At 38.0% G+C, this 20,448-nt stretch overlaps 1 protein-coding gene across 1 annotated transcript in view; it reads right to left on the reverse strand.

Annotated features, from left to right (window-relative positions):
* Positions 1-20,448, reverse strand: part of RALGAPA2 (Ral GTPase activating protein catalytic subunit alpha 2) — a gene marked incomplete at its 3' end in the record, with an annotated part of 286,220 nt that overhangs the window by 110,332 nt on the left and 155,440 nt on the right. The window contains exons 24-26 of the mRNA XM_084248454.1: positions 6,829-6,957; positions 2,279-2,407; positions 1,352-1,410 (exon numbers count right to left, since the gene is read on the reverse strand). Coding sequence (XP_084104580.1) covers positions 1,352-1,410; positions 2,279-2,407; positions 6,829-6,957 — 317 coding nt within the window. The remainder of the gene's footprint in view (positions 1-1,351; positions 1,411-2,278; positions 2,408-6,828; positions 6,958-20,448) is intronic.

Raw genomic sequence — 20,448 nt, forward strand, 5'->3', positions numbered from 1 at the left:
TCAAAAAAAAAAACTGGTTTTACCACAAGTTTATTTTAAAATTATCAAGATGATAAAAAATTTGATGTTAATGAATTAACTTCTGGTAATGTCAGAAAAAAATGTTGAAAAAAAATCACAAGAAAAATAATACATATGATAAAGTAGCACCTAGAAATAAACATATAAACATAGAAAATTTGGGCTAAACTTCAACTGAAGTAGCAGAAGATATTAGATTAAAAAAAAAAAAAACACTTCAAAATATCAAAGAGCAAAGCGCTAAGAAGACATTAATGAGGGCCTGTCCTGGTGGCGCAGCGGTTGAGTGCTGGGCTGCGAGGCTTCCTGCAGCCTCTGCAGTGCCAGTTCGTTCCCTGGCCACCAGTAAGGGTCCCATAAATTAAAAAAAAAGAAGAAGAAGACATTAATGAGTGATAGACCTTTTTTGGAATGAGCAGAGAGGGAGCAGGGCATAAGTCAATTTCTGGGGGAAGCAAGAGATTAAGTGAGGCTTCTGTGACCTTATAGTGTTGGAAGTTGAGGGTTAAAAACTGGTATTCCCCTATGCTAGTGTATTCAGTTTTACCTTGGGAGAAAAGATAGGAACTTTTCATTATGCAGGTAGCCCAGAAAACCTCTTATCTTAGTCACAGACTACCAACAACTTCATGTCTGGCATAAGCAACCGAATTATTTCTAGACATTGCCAAATATCTGCTGTGGTAAAAAAAAAAAAATCACTTCTGAGTGAGAAGCACTACCCCAGAGGCCTCCCTGGTGGCTCAAGGGGTTAAGAGTCAGCACTATGAAGCAATCTGCAGCTAGTGCAGCATGAGTTCGATTCCCAGCCAAGGAGGTGACCCACACAGTGCTGCAGACCTCTCCTGTCTCGCCCAATGCTCCCTTCAGCAATGTATTTCAGTCAATCCGCCTGTTCTGCTCCCCACTCTGTCTCTAGTGAGTCCTCTCACCCTGCCTCCCTGCACCTCTGGCCTGTACCCCAGCTCTTGGATGCATAAGTGAATAAATCTTTAAAAAAATTTTTAAAAACCCACTACCCCATCATGTATCATTTTAAAAAGTTGTTTCAGTTATTCTTCCATTTTCTTATTAAAAATATCAGCAAATACATTACAGATCTATAAATCTTGTTTTTTTCTTATACAAAAGGCACTACATAATCTTTTGCATCTTTACTGTTTTCACTTTAATAATGGTGTGTTTTAGAAAAATTAAGTAAAGCATTTCCCTGACATAATTCTTGTTATACTTTTTAGTGTATATAAGAGTAATGTGGAAGAACAAGTCTTTTTCAACACTAAACATAAATGAAAATTCTAAAATAGTTTACCTTTTATTCAACATTTACCTTGCACATTCATTTGGTTCCTCTGTGGCATTCTTCAGTAAAATATTTATGAGGTAATGCTAAAAACACAAAATTAAGTAAATTAAGTAAAATAAAAACTCTGTTTTCTAGGTAGTTTCCCAGATATTCTGATCATGCTTCAGGCAGTCAGAAGCTAGGGGGCTCTGCAGATGCCCCTATCTAAGAGAACTTCAAGAATGGAAACACAGGCTTGGGGAAGCAGCACGGAAGGTGGTCTCAGCAATAACCTTTCTGGGCAAGTAATCCAGCCTAGAGAACAGTGGTTCTGGGTATGCAATGAGACTTCTAGAGAAGAAAAACTCTATTTTATTTTACTTCAATTGGATATATATTGTACACTATACACATTACAGATTATACATTGTAATCATGATTTATAGAGACAGACAGAAAGGCAGAAAGATAGATAGGCAGACAGATCGATAGGCAGACGTATTCTGATACCTGAATTTTTTTTTTTGTCCCAAAGTCAGTTGGGGAGAGAATAAATTCTTACTTTTATTCTCTAAGGAGTAATTTGGAATTTCAAATTAGCAGGAGTATTTAATCAGTACAATGGTAAGATCAAATATTTAGCTTATTTGAATTATTTCTTATAAATTCATTTGATGTACTAATGCAACATAATTAAACTAATAAAATTATTACAAAGGATAATTTATTACGTAATTACAATCCACAGGCATAATAAACAGTTCTTAACAAAAACCCTGAGGACCATAATAATCACTTTTAACTGAATCTAATACATATAAATCCTTCTAAATAGCCTTCTAAAAGAACTATTAGAACATTTAAATAATACAGCAAAACTTTGAGGCGTAAGTAGATACTAATGGAAGAGAGAAACATAGAGCTGAAATTATAAAATGCTAAAGTTAAGATTCAGTCAAATCCATCATGTACCTTGACATCTTCGGTTCCTGTAATGACCTCATTAACTTCTGGCACTGACTGCAGTAAAGGGATCTCCCGGTAGGTGTTTGGAAAGCAGACAAGAGAACCCAGAATGGTGAGAGCTTCTGAACGAGGTGCCTGCACACAAGAAAGGGAAGCACACAATTTTCTGTTTGTAAGTTAGAAACTTAAGATAAGCGTCATGTTGTACTTTCTCATGGTTTTGAAAGGGAATTGATAACCATTTTATCCTAGATAAGAAATCTTAAACTATACCTAGTTATTTTCTTTCCAGTGATTAGTTAAGTAGAGAATTTTCCCTAAATGAAAAGGCAAATTCCCTAAGAATGGAAAAGATCACTAGAGTTGGATATAAACACACATTGTGAAAACTGGTCTAGAAAGTCATTTGGTGTCAGAAAGGCAAGTGAGTCATTCATAATTCACATTTTAGTCTCAATGTTCTTGAAAATGCAAAGTAAATTATATCAACTTCATATTATTTTTGCTGTCAACAGAGTTAAGAAAAATTCATAATGAAGTATGATTGCAGCAGGGTATCAGATGGGTCCTGTTTCATCAAGAACTACTTTGCAAAATATCATAACATATATGTATATCTGACATCTAGTGGGAAAGAAAACCACTGTCCATTATTGGAATTATGTATTTAAAAAAAGGAGGCATTTCACTGATTTCAATTTAACCTACGGAGGCATTTCACTGATTTCAATTTAACCTACACTTACTAGAATCAACCATTAGCCAAGAATGAGAACAGTACAGGATTATAAAAGTGTGTCATCCATCTACCCACCTATCTATCCATCCATCCCTGTCTATCTATTCTTATCCAATAATTACAATGTCAGTTAAGACATATAGAGTGCCAGCCTCACTCTAAGTGATATACAAACATTTCCTAATAGAATGTCCTCAACAACCCAATGAAATTTAAATTAGGTGAAACAGAGGTTCAGAGAGGTTAAATAGCTTTTCAATGTCATATACCCCATAAGTGACAGACCCTCCGTGAACTGAAGATTTCTAACGCTAGCTTCCACACATGCTCAGCATTTGGGGTACGAAATGAAATAGAGCTTTCCTCCACTCAGAGATGGCACTATGCTGTATGGGGTTGCGGCCAAATCATAGCAGCCTGATACATTCATTTTTTTTACCTAACTTTATTCAGAGATCTTCTGATGGGAAACAAGATGAGGCAATGTGGTTTTGTTTTGTTTTTCCTGTTCAATATGGTTAGGATATACAGTTGGATATAAACTAGTGCTGTGAAAACTGGTCTAGAGATTCATTTGGAGTCAGAAAGCCAAGTGATTCAGTCATGATTGTTTCATGTGTTAGTCTCAATGTTCTTGATAAAAATCAACTGCTGCTAAGAGTCACAAAAAGAAGTCAGCCAGGCTTGAGTGAGGGAATGAACTGAGAAGGTAAGAGTCACATTGCAGGCAGGGAATGACAAAGGCAAAGGCACCAGGGCATCTGTGGAACTGTTAGAGGTCCCACATACACAGAACCCAGAGAGCATGAGAGTGTGCATACAGGGACGGGGGAGCTAAAGTGAGAGTAGTCTGAGAAGGCACTGGGGTATTTAGAGAAGGATCACAGGCCAGTTGTCATCTCATTCCACTCTGAGTGTTGCCACCACAACCCCAGCAGCAGTGTGGTATCCCCAAGAAGGGTAGGGACTTAGAAAGTATCAATTCTGTATCCCGGTAGGTGCTCAATAAATATTGCCTTCATATTAAGAGTAGCCATTTACGTCTTTGTTTATCAAGTGAATTCTGATCACCTTCATATCTGTGCTTCAGCATCACCTTTCCATGAAGACTTTTCCAATATGCATCTTCCCCTCCACCTGTGCGGAGTGGGGTACTCCACAGAGTGGGATACTCCGGTTAATTCCACCAAGGGGAATTAACTATTCCTATATTGCTGACCCTCTGGTTTCTGGATAGAATTCTACTATGACTGCAAATATTAACACTTAGTTTACACATTTGATTCTTTGAGTGTAGGGACCCTGTCATGCTCATCCAGGACAATTCCTGGCACACAGTTGATCCAAAGTCAATGTTTCCCAGACAAACCTTGTTTTGTCAGCCCTCATTAACTGCTTCTCAGAGTCTTGGTTTAGACTTCACTGGGGTTGATTCTTTTCCCTGAGTGGCCTTGAACTATTACGTAGTGTGTAACCCTGGTTTGCACTGTAGATTTTTGGATAGAATGCTAAATGATATAACAACTGGATGCAAAATAACAGATCTTTATTAAAGTTTTATTAAAGAATGTAGAAAATCTACAAAATATTTTTGCCTAAGCATTAAGTCTATGCTGAGGAGATGGAAAAATGAGGCCTAGGTGCTAACTATTGATACATAACCCAAAAAGAGATAAGTAGTTCAAACCACTGGTGGCATTAATTAAACCCAGGTCTGACTCTATGAATCTAAAGGGACTAGATATATGTAATATCTATCTTATGTACATACCACGATTGACCTGTAATTTGTTGATGGCCATGTGGATTGGCTCGAGTCTTTGGCCATTAGAATGTTGCTAAGCACAAGTTTACACTCATCTTTTAGTGGTTTGTATAAACCTTTCTCTTTTTCTCATCCCCTTATGTAGTGAAATCTCCATAGTAGGAACATTTCAAACTTACAACTAACTTGTGTTATTAACAAAGGTGTAAAACAATAGTACTTCATTAATTAAAAAAAAGTTTTAAAAATATTTAACTCATGTTAACTGGAAAATATGACTGAGTAGGAGTACCCCATTCAAATATCTCTCAGCAGTAGCCTGACAATTTTAAACCTCAAGATTAAACTAAGAGAACAATGCAAATTCAAAGAATTAGTTTCTTTATGTAACTCTTGATATTCATATTCTCATATTTTTTTTTTCAAAAAATATTTTGTAAGACTACTTTAATAGCTCATCTAAATATAATTTGTCGGGCTTCCCTGGTGGCGCAGCGGTTGAGCGCTGGGTTGTGAAGCTGCCTGCAGCCTCTGCAGCACCGGTTCGATCCCCGGCTGCTCCCTGGCCACCAGAGGAGGGTCCCACATGGCGCGCAGACCTCTCCTGCCACCCGCTGCTCCCCTCAGCAGTGTGCTTTGGTCCTTCTGCCTGCTCTGCTCCCCGCTCTGGCTCTGGTGAATTCTCTCACCCTCCCGCGCTTCTGACTGTACCCAGTGCTTGTATAAATAAATGAATAATAAATAAATAAATAAGTAAATAAATATAATTTGTCACAGAGAGAGGCCACAATGCATGATATTATCCCTAGAAAGGGACCCAGCGCCCCAGGATTTTTATAAGAAACTCATGGTGATTAAAGAAAATTTCAATACAAAGTTATGATTTTTCCTTCCTGTATATCCTGTTGTATTGACTTGGATGATTAAAAGTAAATCTGAAGGTCCTTTGAGAATTATTATCCTAAAATTTTTTAAAAAATAATGGAATCATATTCTTAAAGAAAAAAAAAAGCTGAACAAATTCAATACTTTTTCTTCCTTTTTTTCCCCCTACTATTCTTTTCTTTTTTCATCCTTCCTTTTTCCTTTCACTTTTCTCTTCCCTTTGCTCTTTATCCTTATAAGAAAGAGTACATGAAAACACCAGCATGCAATAAGAGTCACACAAAGTATTAAACATAATTTAATTCAAAACCCAGGTTTGCAGTTTGAATTTACCTTGCACCAAAGAAAAAGTAGAGCAAAAAAGTAATAATGTGTCAAACAAAATTTAGATGGTTGTACAATAAAATGATTTCAATACAAATACTGGAAAACAGTAAATGTAATTTTATTTACACCATTTGAAGAGGAAAAAATGACTGAACAGGTTATTGGTGTACAGAGCACAAATGTGAGAAGCCCTTTAAATTTAAATGTTTAAGAGTATTCTCTCTAAAGACATTAAAACATCTCTCTAACAGTGGAAGCAAAAGTAGAGATTGAAATAAATTCTCTGTGTAACCCTTAATATGCTATTGGTCCACTTGTTTCTAATTTTTCATTAAAAGAATTCTTCCAAAATTTCATGACACATTAACAAGAAAATATGTACTCCTTTTCTGGTTAAAATTTTAGTGTTCTAACATTTTAAGAAAATATTTTCTATTAGACTTATCATAAACAATATTTTAATAATAATAATAAAACCCTTAATGCCATGTACACTTAAAATTTTCTTTTAACTACAGACACCTATGTCTATTCCAGCATTTTCTGGAAAATGTTAATAAGATTCTAAGAGACAAGTCCTGCTTCTGACTGTGTGAATGTGCTGAAATATTAGTGAGGATATGATTTCTCACACTCTGGCCTTTTGATGAAACGCCTTTCCAATACCAGTGTGTCATCTTATCCTACAATTTCACACATCAGCTGCCAGGGCATCTATCCGAGAGCCCAGTTTCACATTGCACTAATGAGTCAACACCTGTTAAGAGTGGAGAAATCTGAACCTTGTTAGCGATTGTGAAGCCTCTGGGGAGTTTGGATGCTGAGCATTGTCATACTCACCGCCAGCATGTCTGTACTGAGGACCCTGGCAGCACCAGTGATGAAGTCCCCCACCAGCATTGAGAAGCCAGGCAAACCAAGGGAAAAAAATCGGGGTGGACAGTGTCTTATGATGGTATTTAAGATATCCTGAAATATAAGTAAACATAACTGTAAGTAACTTTTAAGGACAAAATTCCGAAGGAGACTGCTTGAATATATGGTTATTATATGATAACCTAAGAGAACACAGATCACATACATTTGTTATTGAGCGGGGTGCTGGGAGAGGAGTTAGTCTAGGGGAGTGCTACTGAACCCACTTTATAGGTAAACTGTCAGATGCCCTGCCCCAAATCTACATCATGGCATTGGGACTAGATACTTCTTCCATCCTCCACTAATGGTGAACTCTTTAGCCAAGTCAGGGGATTGCTGATGTGGATACACAAATGAAACCTTCAAACATTATCTCTACAACTAGAAATACATTCAGTCTTTGACTTATAAATTTCTTCAATTTTCAAAAGCTAAAGCACACTGTTGTATTAAAAAATATCTTAAAATAGATGAAGAGATGGAAATTTTCACTCTTTGGGTAATCTCATATGCTAAACAACAGGAATGGCCCAAGTGGTAGGCTGAGAGCAATAGTCGGCGTGGCTCTCAGCCCAAGAGATGGGGAGTGCTGTGCAAAGTGCAGCAGCATGAAGACCATTGACTGCCCAGACACCTTATACCCTTGGGCCTTCGTAACATCCATTCAGTGGGGGCCTGGGTGGCCCCTCATGCCCCGTTCTGTTCTGAGGCAGTCACAGTTTCATTCTGGGACAAACCAGGAACACCACTGGGAGGTGTTCACACCATCTAGGGCCAGTCCACATCTCTGAAGCCATCTGTGTGAGAGTGTTTGTGTGCAAGGGGATTAGTAAGAAAACCACAAACTCCTTTTATGCAGTTCTAGGCCATGCACATTAATAAGTCGTACTGAAGCTCTGTAGTTACGTGACTGGTGGTTATATGACCTATAGTTAAGTATCAGAAGACAAGTAGAAAGCAATACAAGAAAAAATCTAGTTTCTTTTCTCAGATTTCAATGTGACTGTTTAAAAATTTAAAATAATCTTGATTTAATCTAGATTAAAGTAGTAGCATTATGCTAAATTCTAACATGTTTAAGTCCTTTGTAAAATAAAAAATAAGGTCATTTAACAATGTGAAATCTTAAAAAAAATCATATGTTCATAGAACATTTGTTTCTAGGTAGTCCTCCCCTTACATAAGTGGCTTCATCTACTTTCTACAAACCATGCTGTTTATATCTTTTAAATGACTGTACAATGCTTATTCGATTAAGAACTCATATGTGTTAAATGGTTTAACCTATTAATTTGAAGTTTTAGCATTTAAAAGACTTTTCCTGAATGAAAAATAGGTGGATTGGAGGAAGGAAGGAAGGAAGGTAGGAAGGAAAGAAGGAAGGAAGGAAGGAAGGGAGGAAGGAGGAAGGAAAGAAGGAAAGAAAAACATGAACCATGCTTCTTCCAAGTTAATGTTTAAACCTGCTTTAATCACATCCTTTGATACACTTTAGGGTCCATATCAGCCAAGGCAAACATTCTAAGGGGCTGAGCAGATGGATGCTGCAGTTTAGAAAGTGTGTGGTAAACTCATGCTCCAAGAGTGGAACAAAAGATCCACCTTTTTCATAATTAAGCCTCTGATTAATGCCCTGGGCTCCTCACCACACACCTGTAATTACTCAACAGAGGTACGCATTGTGCTGGGCCTTGTCTCAGAATATCAGGCATCAAGCTATCCAGCAGCAGATGGAAGCACATTTCTGTTGACATATGCTGCAATGAAAGGATTCATGCAAACCTGGCTAGCAGGTAGCAGAATGCCATGCATTTGAAGATTAATAATGCAAACAACCATGATGTTAACTTTGTAATGTTTGTGTTAATTCCATCTGCTGAGATGAGAAACTAAGCTTTGAACCCTGTAGGTTTAAAACATCTTTAGCACATACTTATTTCAAATAAGACATTTGCACCCCTGGTGCAAACATAAATGTCTTCTGGGATAAGTTTATGTGGATTGTGAACTAAACCCTTTAACACACTAAAACCAGAGTTTGTAAATGGAATTCATTTTGCTTCCTAAGATTCATATGTATAAAGGCAACGGATCTGTAAATAGGCACTCACAAAAATTACTAAGTTGCCATCGATACTAAAGACAGCAGAAATGCATGTAGCCGATATGGCCGAGATAAAGTCACATAGCTCCCCACCCCCTGGACTTCGGCCAGTCACTTCAACGGAACCTGTTTCTATGGGCAAGAAGACTGGAAAGAAAGGGCAAAATAACAGATGGCGAGCCTACCCTACCCTGCCACCCACGTAAGACCGAGCCCCAAGGAGATGAGCGGTCTGTGCTGCCGCCGCCAGTTAAAGACAGCACTGGGGTAGGATTAAAGTGGGGGTTAAAGAGGAAAATACATAACCAGTGAGCCAAATTATGGTCATGTCTGCTTAGTTTGCTTATCCATACTGAAATGAAACACACAATCACAAAGACTCTATCTTTGTGATAACTTTTTCAAATTAGGAAAAACTGTGGTGCTCTGAAGAGAGCAGTTGCAGATTCCCAATAGACACATCTATAAAGGGCTCCAATCACTTCTAGCAGAATCCTTTCACCTTCCTTCTAATAAGTAAGACCATAGTTATAATTGGAAAATTTGGAAAAATAAAGATCTTCAGACTCTGAAACATTCTTCAGTCTCTTGGGTTTTGTATATGGACAGGACTAGAAGGCGCTGCCCAAGCTTCAATTATTCATGTACAACTCTAGTGCATTTTGTCCTGTCTAAATTGAACATTATTAGTCTGTTTTTCAGAGTATTTTATACTTAAATAGGATTATTCTGGAAAACTAGCATCTTGTGGCATAAATAGGAAATAGTCTTTAAATCAATACAATGATGATAAACCACAGTTACTGAATTTTTGCTAAATGTCACTGATGGAAGCTCTCCTTGGTAAAAGGGGTGGTTTTTGTCTTCAGGGTGATGTGAGAGAAGTTCTGCACCCATGCCACTGGCTTACAGAGAGAGTCACAAGGACAGGGAGTGATGAAGAAAGGGGTGATCCTTCCTAGTGTGTGATTCAATGCTATCTAGGGCCACCTCCATGTGACCACCTCTGAGAAAGGCCACTGCACTCAAAATTCGGCATGCTGAAAACTCCAGAACTGGGGCCATGAGACTTAATTTTAAGGTCTAGGGTATGTGATCGTGGGCAGATCCTGTCATGCCTAGAGCTTTACATGGGAAAATTCCTCTTCTGGAGTTGTAGCTAGTGGTCTAGTAGATATGAACCTAACCCTTTGCAAACTGAAAAGGATCATACAGAAATAATCCCAGTGACATGGTTTTTTTTCCCAAAAAGGGAAGGACTGAAGGATTTTATTTTCTAGACTTTACTTTCTAGGTATACTTTGGAGAATTAGTAAACTATTATTTTACTGATCTTCAGAAAGTATTTTTACATTTCAAAGTGGTACAAATAAGCCCCTAAGATTCTATTTACCAGAAATTTTAAAACTGTAGAAATTAATGTTCTCAAATAGCATCATTACTCCCCAAAAATCAATTAGGCATAGTGTATATAAGTAATAAGACAAGTAATAAGATAAAAACAGGGAAAAGATCTCTTCAGATTTTCTAGGGTCCGTTCGTCTACAGAATTCTAGAATTTAATCCAAACAAGTGAGTTTGGTAGTAAAATTAGCTTCTTTTCCATACTTTAAAACAGACTAAAACAGTAAGTTTAATGAAAAAAATGAACTCTAAAATAGGAATTGAGCTTATTCTTCAAAACTGACAGCATGAAGTATAGACAAAACTCTTTCACTTGCTTTTGTTCAAAGGAAATAATATTCATTCTGCAAAATGCTATAATACAGCGAATTGACCACAAAACTAGTATTTTTCTCTTGCTTTTGGTTCACACATGCTACACAATGAGTGTGAAAACTAGTTTGTAAGCCAGTAATTGTGAATTTGCAGTTTATCAAAAGATTCAGGTTTATGAGAAAGTAACTAGTGAGAACATCTGTCTCTTATCACTGATCTTACAAAAAAAAAAAAAAAATCAGGTAATTCAAATAGAGGCGTGTTGTTTCCTCTCCTCCAAAGCACAGTTCTATAAACACAAGCCACATTCAGCCTGGTAAATGAATCGCTTTAATTGAATGCTATGTACACAGTAACTGGAAAAGCCATAAGTGATAAGAAAAACATATGGTGATGGCAACAGAAATTGGTTTATTCATTTTGCATAGTGTTATTTCTTTAGTTCTCTTATAATTGACCTTTAGAATGATAAATGTGTAAAATAACTTTGTTTATTATGGCTCCAAATCTTTCAACAATTACACAAAATGAAAATTTAAGGAAGGATTCATTCTGGAAGCATTTCCATTGTTTACATAATTGCACAGCTATAATTTAGTGCTCATGTTGTTATGAAAAATAAAAAAGGAGCGATTACAGGCCATTTCAATTCAAAATATTGCACAGTGGTATCAAAAAATGGGGGAAAATGTTCACTTTAAAGCAGTTTAAAAAGGATTAACCCTCTAAACAAAAACATTTCAATATAGTATTTTATGAAATACAAATGTTCAAGAAATAGCCATCTTTCAAACAGAATTAGAAATGTTGCAACTGTACTTTCACACCAATTACATATATATTATTCACTTAATATTTGCTCAGGGCCCAGCAGATGATGGTTGTAACACAATAGCCAGCCATCTGTCTCCCTGCCTTTCCTTAGCAGACTCTTGCCTGCTCCCCAGTAGCAAACAGATCCAGTTATTCCACCTAAAGTCACTCAGACCTTCCAGAAGGCGGCATAGAATGAAGGAATAAAATCCATATATGCAAAGTCACTGAATCTCCTTTTAATGTTTTATTTTTAAAAAAACCAACATGATATACACTTAATGACTTCATTGACATTCTTCAGAGAACATATCTGTGTTTCACCTAGAAAATTCTATAGAAATCCTTTTCGTTGATAAATCGACAAATGTCCAGATCTAGTTATCACATTAATCTGGCATTAAAAGATATGATTCATTCAATGCCCAAGTGATAGTATCAAAATATCTAAATGCAAAAAGATAATTTTCACATTAAACCTGGATGTAATTTAAGCTTTCTTTAACAAAACTTTCTTGGGACTCCCTGGTGGCGCAAGGGGTTAAACACCGCACTATGAAGCAATCCACAGCATGTGCAGAACAAGTTCGACCTGCGGCTGGCCAGAGAGAAACCCACATGGCAAAGCAGACCTCTCCTATCTTGCCCGCTGCTCCCCTCAGCAGTCTGCCTGTTCTGTTACCCACTCTGTCTCTGGTGAATCCTCCCACCCCCCCACATCTCTGGCCTGTGCCCCAGCTCTTGTATGCATAAATAAATCTTTAAAAAAAAAATAAAAACTTTCTTTAACAATTAAAAAACAGTCACAATACTACAGTACTGAGAAGACATATTTTTAACTATGAGTCATTGTCTTATTGGCAAAGTCTAGAAACACTGGGTGATAAAAAGGTTTTAGGGGGCCTCCCTGGTGGTGCAAGGGGTTGAACACAGCGCTGTGAAGCTGCCCGTGCCTCTACAGCACAAGTTTGATCAGCCAGGGAGTTACCCAAATGGTGCAGCAGACCTCTCCTGATTCACCCGCTGCTCCCCTCAGTGTACTTCGGTCTATCTGCCTGTTCTGTTCTCCACTCTGTCTCTGGTGAATCCTCTCACCGCCCACACTTCTGACCTGTACCCCTGTTCTTGTAATCATAAATAAATCTTAAAAAAAAAAAGGTTTTAGCTACCCAACAGACAGATCTCAAGAGCCGTCACAGTGCCAAGGCTAGCAAGTCTATGCTTCTTCATCTTTGAGCACAAAGACATCCTTTACATACCACATCCTTTACCTGGCCTCTTCAATGCTCTGCACTGGTTCGGGGAGAGATTTTTGTTGATAAAATAAAGACTACATTTAAAAAAAAAAAAAAAAAACCACAGTAGATGATGTCACCAGCATTGTATTTCCAGAAAAACCACTAGAAACAAAAACATAGCAGGACAAAGCTACAAAATTATTTTGAAGATCTGAATCAAGGAGTATGTGGCATTTACTATGCATTATCTGTCAAAATTGTCAAGTACAGAACAATCTGGAGAAAAAGTGATTTTTATAAGTGTTGGAGAAATGTGTCTTTTATAGATGGATGTGATTTTCCTAGGTGTAACGATGTGACCAAGGCCAGGAGAAACATGGCAGGACAAAGTAATTGGGCTTTGTAGTTGAGAAACAAAATCCCCTAAATACTTCTCACTGTGAGAAAAGCTATGAAGAAGACACTGAGCTTCCTTGATAGCACCCTGCAAAGGAGAAAGGGAGTAAGAAATAAAACCAACTCCTGATGGCCATAGGAGCTGGTTCAACCATTTGCCTAGCATCAGGATTTGGGGAGTATTAGAACAAGTGGGTAGGTGGGAAAGAAAGTTGATGCAAGTCTCAAGTCATAAAAGAGCTCTGTGTATATTTTATTGCATTACAATTATTAATCCTTCATCAGAGCACAAAACTATGAAGATTGACTCCTTAGGGAAAAATGGTAGATTGGTTGACTGATAGATTTTAAAAAACACTACATAACGTTTATTTTTTATACTGATTTTGGTATGTCACCAGTTTAACTGCTTTTTCTTTTGGTTGTTTGTAAGAGCTTTACTGAGATATAATTTATGATGAAATTGACCTTTAAAGTGTGTAATTCTATAAGTTTTAAGTATGCTCATAGAATTGTGCACTATCAACACTATCTAATTTGACAACATTTTCATCAGCCCAAAATGACACCTGCTACCTACTAGTGGTCATTCTCCACTATTTCTCCCCCAGACAACCACTAATCTGTTGATACTTTGCATCTCTATTTATGTCTATCCTGGATATTTCAGAATATGGAGTCATACAATATGCGGCATTTTTATCTTTCATTGTAACATTTTCCAAGGCTCATCCATGTTACAACATGTAGCAATACTTTATCCCCTTTTATGACCAGAAGTCTTCCATTGTATTGATATAACATATCTTGTTTATCCTTTTATCAGTTGATAGGTATTTGGGTAGTCTCCACCTTTTGGTGATTAAGAAAGGTGGTACTATGAAAATTTGTCTAGAAGCTTTCATTTGAATGGATATCTACCTAGGGTTCATATATGTTTTACTTTTGAGGAGCCACAGCAGCTTAGCTACTTTATTTATTTTTTATTTATGCATACAAGAACCAGAGTATAGGCCAGAGGTATGGGCGATGAAGAGGATTCACCAGAGATAGAGTGGGGAGCAGAACAGGCAGATCTACTGAAATACACTGCTGAGGGGAGCCGTGGGTGAGACAGGAGAGGCCGGATGCAACATATGGGTTAGCTGGGGATCGAACCTGGGCTTCAGTGGCTGGTGGAAGCTTGATAGGGCTGAGACTTTAACCCCTGCACCACCAGGGAGGCCCCCACTTTACATTCTTACAAACAATGTATAAGGATTCCAATTTCTCCACTTCCTCATAAACATTTATTTTCAATGTTGCTTTTAAAAAATTATAACCAGGGCCTCCCCTGGTGGCACAGGCCGTTGAGCGCCACGCTGTGAAACTGTCCACAGCCTCTGCAGCGCTGGTTCAATCCCACCCGGCCAGCGAATGTCCCACATGGCGCGGCAGACCTCTCCTGTTGCGCCCACTGCTCCCCTCAGCAGTGTAATTCATCAGTCTGCCTGTTCTGTTCCCCACTCTGTCTCTGTTGAATCCTCTCACCCTCCCGCACATCTGGCCTGTACCCCGGTTCTTGTATAAAATAAATAAATCTTTAAAAAAATAAACATCCAAGTGAACATGAAGTGGCATCTCACTGGGGCTTTGTTTTCTATTTCCCTAGTAACTAATGATATTGAACGTCTTTTCATGTGCTTCCTGGTCATTATTATACCTTCTTCAGAAAAGATTTTAAGTGCTTCACCCACTTTTAAATCGGGCTGTTGATCTTTTTAAGTTTTAAGGCATCTATATATTGTGGGCACTAGACCCTATCAGATATTTGATTTGCAAATCTTTTTTTTACCATTTTGTGTATTGTGTTTTTACTTGTTGATTGTGTTCCAATGCACAAAAGATTTTAATTTTGAGGATGTACAATTTATCTATTCTTTTGTTGCTTCTGTTTTTGGTGTAACAGCTATGAATCCATTGCCAAATTGAACCAAGGTCACAAAAATTTACTCCTATCTTTTCTTTTAGGAGATTTATAGTTTTTAGCTCCTGTCTTTAGGTCTTTTTCATTTTGAGTAAATTTTGTATATGGTGTAAGGTCAGTGTCCAACTTTATCCTTTTGCCAGTGAACAACCAACTGGTGTTGTCCCAACACCATTTGTTGAAGAGACCATTATTTCCACATGGAATTGTCTTGATACCCTTGTTGAAAATGAGTTGATCATAGATGTATAGGCTTAACTTCTTGATTCTATTCTGTTCCATTGATCATTGTGCCAAAGTTTTACCACTACCACACAATATCTTTTGAAATACAAAACTGTGAGCCCTCTAATTATATTCTTTTTTTTCAAGATGCTTTGGCTACTACTTGAGGTCTCTTGTATTTGCATATCAATCTTAGGATCAACATTTTCATTTCTGCAAAAAGGACCCTTGGGACTTTGATAGGGATTATGTTGAATTTGAAGACCAATTGGAGATCTTAACAATATTAAGTATTCCAACGCAGGAATATAGGATATTTTTCCATATAGTTATTCTTTAATTTCTTATGGAATTGTTTTGTGGTTTTAAGCATATACATCTTATACTTCATTATATATTTTTCTAAATAATTATTTCTTTTTGATGTTACTATACATGAAATTATTTTCCTAATTTTATTTTTTAACTGTACATTGTGATGGATAGAAATATAATTGAATTTTGTATACCAACCTCATATTTTACAACCTCAGTGAATTCACTTACTTATTTTAGAGGGGATATTTTGGTGTGTGTGAATTCCTTAGGGTTTTTAATAGACAAGATTATGTCATTGTGAATATAAATAGGTTTCTTTTTTGTTTTCCAGTCTAGAAGCCTTTTATGTCATTTTCTTACCTCACTGCTCAAGCTAAAATCTCCAGCACAACATTCACAGAAGCAGTGAGAATGGACATTCTTCTGTTTTTCCTGATCTTAGGGAGAATGTGTAAGTTTAAAATGGAAATACCTGTTGTTCCTTTGGTGGGAAGAAAGCCAGAACCTAGGAGGTAGTATCCAAATCCAGACCCACCTTTTCTCAGAAGGTTTTTGGAGACTAGGGAATTAGTGCTTTTCTTAAGGTCACTTAGGGTACTTGGAAACCAGGGGTTCTGAGAACTTGTCCTCTGCCACGTCAGTCAGGTCATCCCTTCTCCCCAAGTCTTCAACAATGTAACAAAAGAAATCCCCTTTTACTCTGACTAACCTAACACCTTGCTTAAAGCCCATAGATCAGGAAGGGCTGCTCTTACATGTGTTTTCTATAATGGACAATTCACAACTCAATGGGAAGACTGACAGGGAGATGGCCAACCTATCAGGAAATTCTGGCACATTTACGATTCCATAAGATAAGGGAACTGCTGAAGGGTCACAGAGCAAAGTAACTTGCCAGCTGCACCAATCATGCCTTGAAAATGATGAGACATTACTATATAATGACTGCTGTAGCCGTGACCCCGATAGGCTTCAAATCCACAACATTACAGTTTGTACAACAGGCTGGCTTAATGAGGCTGATGCAGATGCTGCAGAGCAGTTATTAACTCCTCACAATGAGACTTTAGTAAATGGTGACTTCAATAAGTTGTTACTAGTAAGTCATGAAAGAGGGAATGTCAAGGTTCCATGAGACTTACGTGTGCATAACGTGCTCTCAGAGTTCTGGACATTGATGCAGCACTCCACCAAAGGACCACCCCTTAAGGCCAATATTGAGGGACAAGTCTAAGCAGAAAGTCACTTGTATATCCAAGGGATTTTCAAGGGGCTTGGGAGTAGGCTGGATGGGTGGGACAGGAAAACACTAAACTCTACCTTTTCTGAGGCAACCAAAACCAGGACAAAGCTAAACTGAACCAAGTCTTTCCACTGTCTCTTCCATCCTGCTCCACTACACCTCTTTTTGGAGCAGAAGCAAAACAGAGACATTGCCATTAAAGATAATGGGATGGTTAGAAACACACTTATAGTACATGATTGTGCAAGTAATACATTAAGAGGAATTACTGGAAAGAGTAAAGAAGGCACACATATAACATAGGTAGTAAATATATGGGCAGTCCTTTTTTTTTTTTTTTTTTTTTGTGGGACCCTCGCCGGTGGCTGGGGATGGAACTGGCACTGCAGAGGCTGCAAGCAGACTCGCAACCCAGCGCTCAATCACTGCGCCACCAGGGGAGGCCCTGATATGGGCAGTCTTACTGTTTCCAGGTTTATTAATTATCCTGTCTCAGAGTGCATCGGCTAGAAACACATTCTTCTTAGAATAATGCAAAGAAATTCTCAGATGAAATCATAGGTGTAACACATTCAGGTGCTGCCTCATGCCATGGCTGCACGATGCATGAAGGTTTAGATAATATCGCCAATGATGCCAAGTAGAACAATCATCTCATTCTCATGCTGGAATCCAGATTTTGACTGGACTGTAAACTTGTTCACCTTAGAATGAACTAACAAAATTTAGTATGGAAAATACATAGCTACTGAAATTGGTAACAAAGGTATTTAATTTGTTCCTTTGGAACCATGGAAACCTAGAAATGATCATTATTCCATCTTTTCATTTTACAGACATGGAGTAAGTCATCAATCAAGGCCAGAAATTACGCTAAAGTTTGGACACGAACCCAGGAGGACTCTTCCTCCTTAGAGGAAGAGAAAAGTTAACTCAGAGTCAGTGAAGATTCTTTTGACATTTGTGAGTAAAAGGACCCATACACAGAACAGTGATATTTTGAGGACATTACTTAGCTCTGAAATATAAACCATTCTAGTGTCTCATTCACTTTGTTTAAAAATCATTTTAAAATGCAACAATACTTTTTGAAGAAATACTTTTATTCTTGCTTTCATAATTTTATAATCTATCTTATTTTTATTTATTTTTTTAAAGGAGTTTTTTTTTAAGATTTATTTATTTTTTATTTATACAATATCTGGGGTACAGGCCAGAGGCACGGGTGTGTGTGTGTGTGTGTGTGTGTGTGAGAGAGAGAGAGAGAGAGAGGATTCATCAGAGACAGAGTGGGGAGCAGAACAGGCAGACAGACCAAAAGCACTGCTGAGGGGAGCAACGGGTGCAACAGGAGAGGTCTGCTGCGCCATGTGGGTATCTGCCTGGCTGGTCTGGAATCGAACCCATGCTGCAGAGGCTGTGGACAACTTCGCAGCCCTGTGCTCAACCCACTGCGCCACCGGGAAAGCCCCAATCTAGCTTATTTTTAAATGAAGTACTTTTTTCTTACATCATTGTTAATTTTTGGACAGTGTATGATTTCTCCCATCAGATGGGGTTACTGAAGCTCTCCTGCCACCAAAGCACCCACAGTCCACTGCCATAGTGAAGGCAATAAATAGCTGCCTCTGTTTAAAAATGTGCTTCTGAAATATATATCATAACTCTCTCACAAAAATATTATCAGATGAGGGAACTGGATCATAAAATGCTATCTACAAAATAAAAATGAGCTGTTCCCCAAAACACTCTTCTTAAGAAACTGCTGAAAGAGACTGTGTGTTTGCGCTGTGTGCTGGTGCAGATGTGCCTGAATGGGTGGAGATGAGCAAGCGCATAATGGCAGTAGTAACAAGAATTCCCTGGGGAAAACAAATACCAAGAAATGCCACAGAATTTCAACGAGAAATCTGGATTCCTATTTTTTTCCTTAAAATGGGCACCATAGTCCACAGGAGCTGCAGGTTCTGCGTTCATTTACCTGTAGCCTCAATGCTGCTATAAAACGCATTGTCTTCTGATACTGTTAAAGAGTAGTGTCCAATGCATTTACTTTTCTTAAATAAACATGATTGTGCCACTTTAATGAACCTGGAAATACCATATTTTGTTCTATTTTTATTGAATCAACATTTACTATAACATTATATGAGTTTTAGGTGCACGTCACTGAGAAACAAGAGTATCTTCTACATTAAGATCCCTGCTAAACACAATTCTATCCAGCATAATTGTTCCTTTTGTCCTGATTTGCCCAATTTCCCCTTCCCCCTTCCCTCTGTTAATCACTAATTGGGCTTATAATCCAAAAGTTTATTTTTGTTTTATTTTGTTCATCAGTTTGTTTTCTCTAATACCATATGAGTGAAATCATGTGGTATTTTCAAATGTTTCTTTTACTTGCTGAAATCGAGAAACCTATTTCTAAGAGTTGGATGAAAATGAGGCTGCTTGGTGACACCGAATTCCCTTGCTTGGAACCAGGAACAGGTTAAAGAGAAAAATAATTCCGTTAGTGTTTCCCATGGCTTCTGGTGTGCTCTCAAACCAAAAAAGAAATCTACTTTGTAATATGGTGGTTATTCATTATTTTCACTCCAGGGTAACAAAAAACGTTTGTTTCCTTATAAGTAAAATTATTCTACTTGCATATAGGTGCAAAATCGAAGTTTTCACCATGTTTATGTTCTGTTAAAAAAAGGGAGGGAGGGGCCTCCCCGGTGGTGCAGCAGGCTGGTTGCAGCGGGTTGAGTGCAGTGCTGTGAAGCTGCCCACAGCCTCTGCAGCGCTGGTTCAATTCCTGGCTGGCCAGGGAGATATCCACATGGCATGGCAGACCTCTCCTGTCTCGCCCGCCGCTCCCCGCAGCAGTGCTTTCGGTCTGTCTGTCTGCCTGTTCTGCTCTCAGCAACATCACTGGTGAATCTTACCCTCCCGTGCCTCTAGCCTGTACCCCTGTTCTTGTATAAATAAATAAAATCTTTAAAAAAAAGGGAGGGAGCAATCCAGTGGTTCCTCAGTTATGGGAATCTACAGACCACCCAACCATTGTGGAGCAGAGGTAGGGGTGAGTTGCACAGAGCAGTCACAGTAATGTTTTTAGTTTTTGCTAGGGCAACAGAATTACATATCTCCTTTCCCCTTCTTCTTCTTCTTCTTGTAATTAGTTTGTGTTTAAACAAAGAACTCCCAAGAATAGCTGAAATTTGAGAGAAAAATCCCAGAAATAGTCAGTTCTATCAACCCACTTATGGGAGAACCTCAAGACAGAACCACTAACAAAGCAGCAGTATTCACAAATCTGAGACATCACCTGGCCTGCCTATCTTACTGAGAGCTCATTACACCAAACTCCATGACTCCAGGAAGGCAAGAGCAAAAGGTAAGGAATTATACCATCTAGAATAATTAATGGGCCTCTAGACAGCTGACAACTCACTGCTTCAAATTCTAGGACTATTTGTATAGCATTTGTTTTTTAATTTACAACTAATGAAATTCATTTTGGGGACTTAAAAGG

This window comes from Talpa europaea (assembly GCF_964194135.1).
Source record: "Talpa europaea genome assembly, chromosome: 11".
In the NCBI taxonomy this organism is placed as follows: domain Eukaryota; kingdom Metazoa; phylum Chordata; class Mammalia; order Eulipotyphla; family Talpidae; genus Talpa; species Talpa europaea.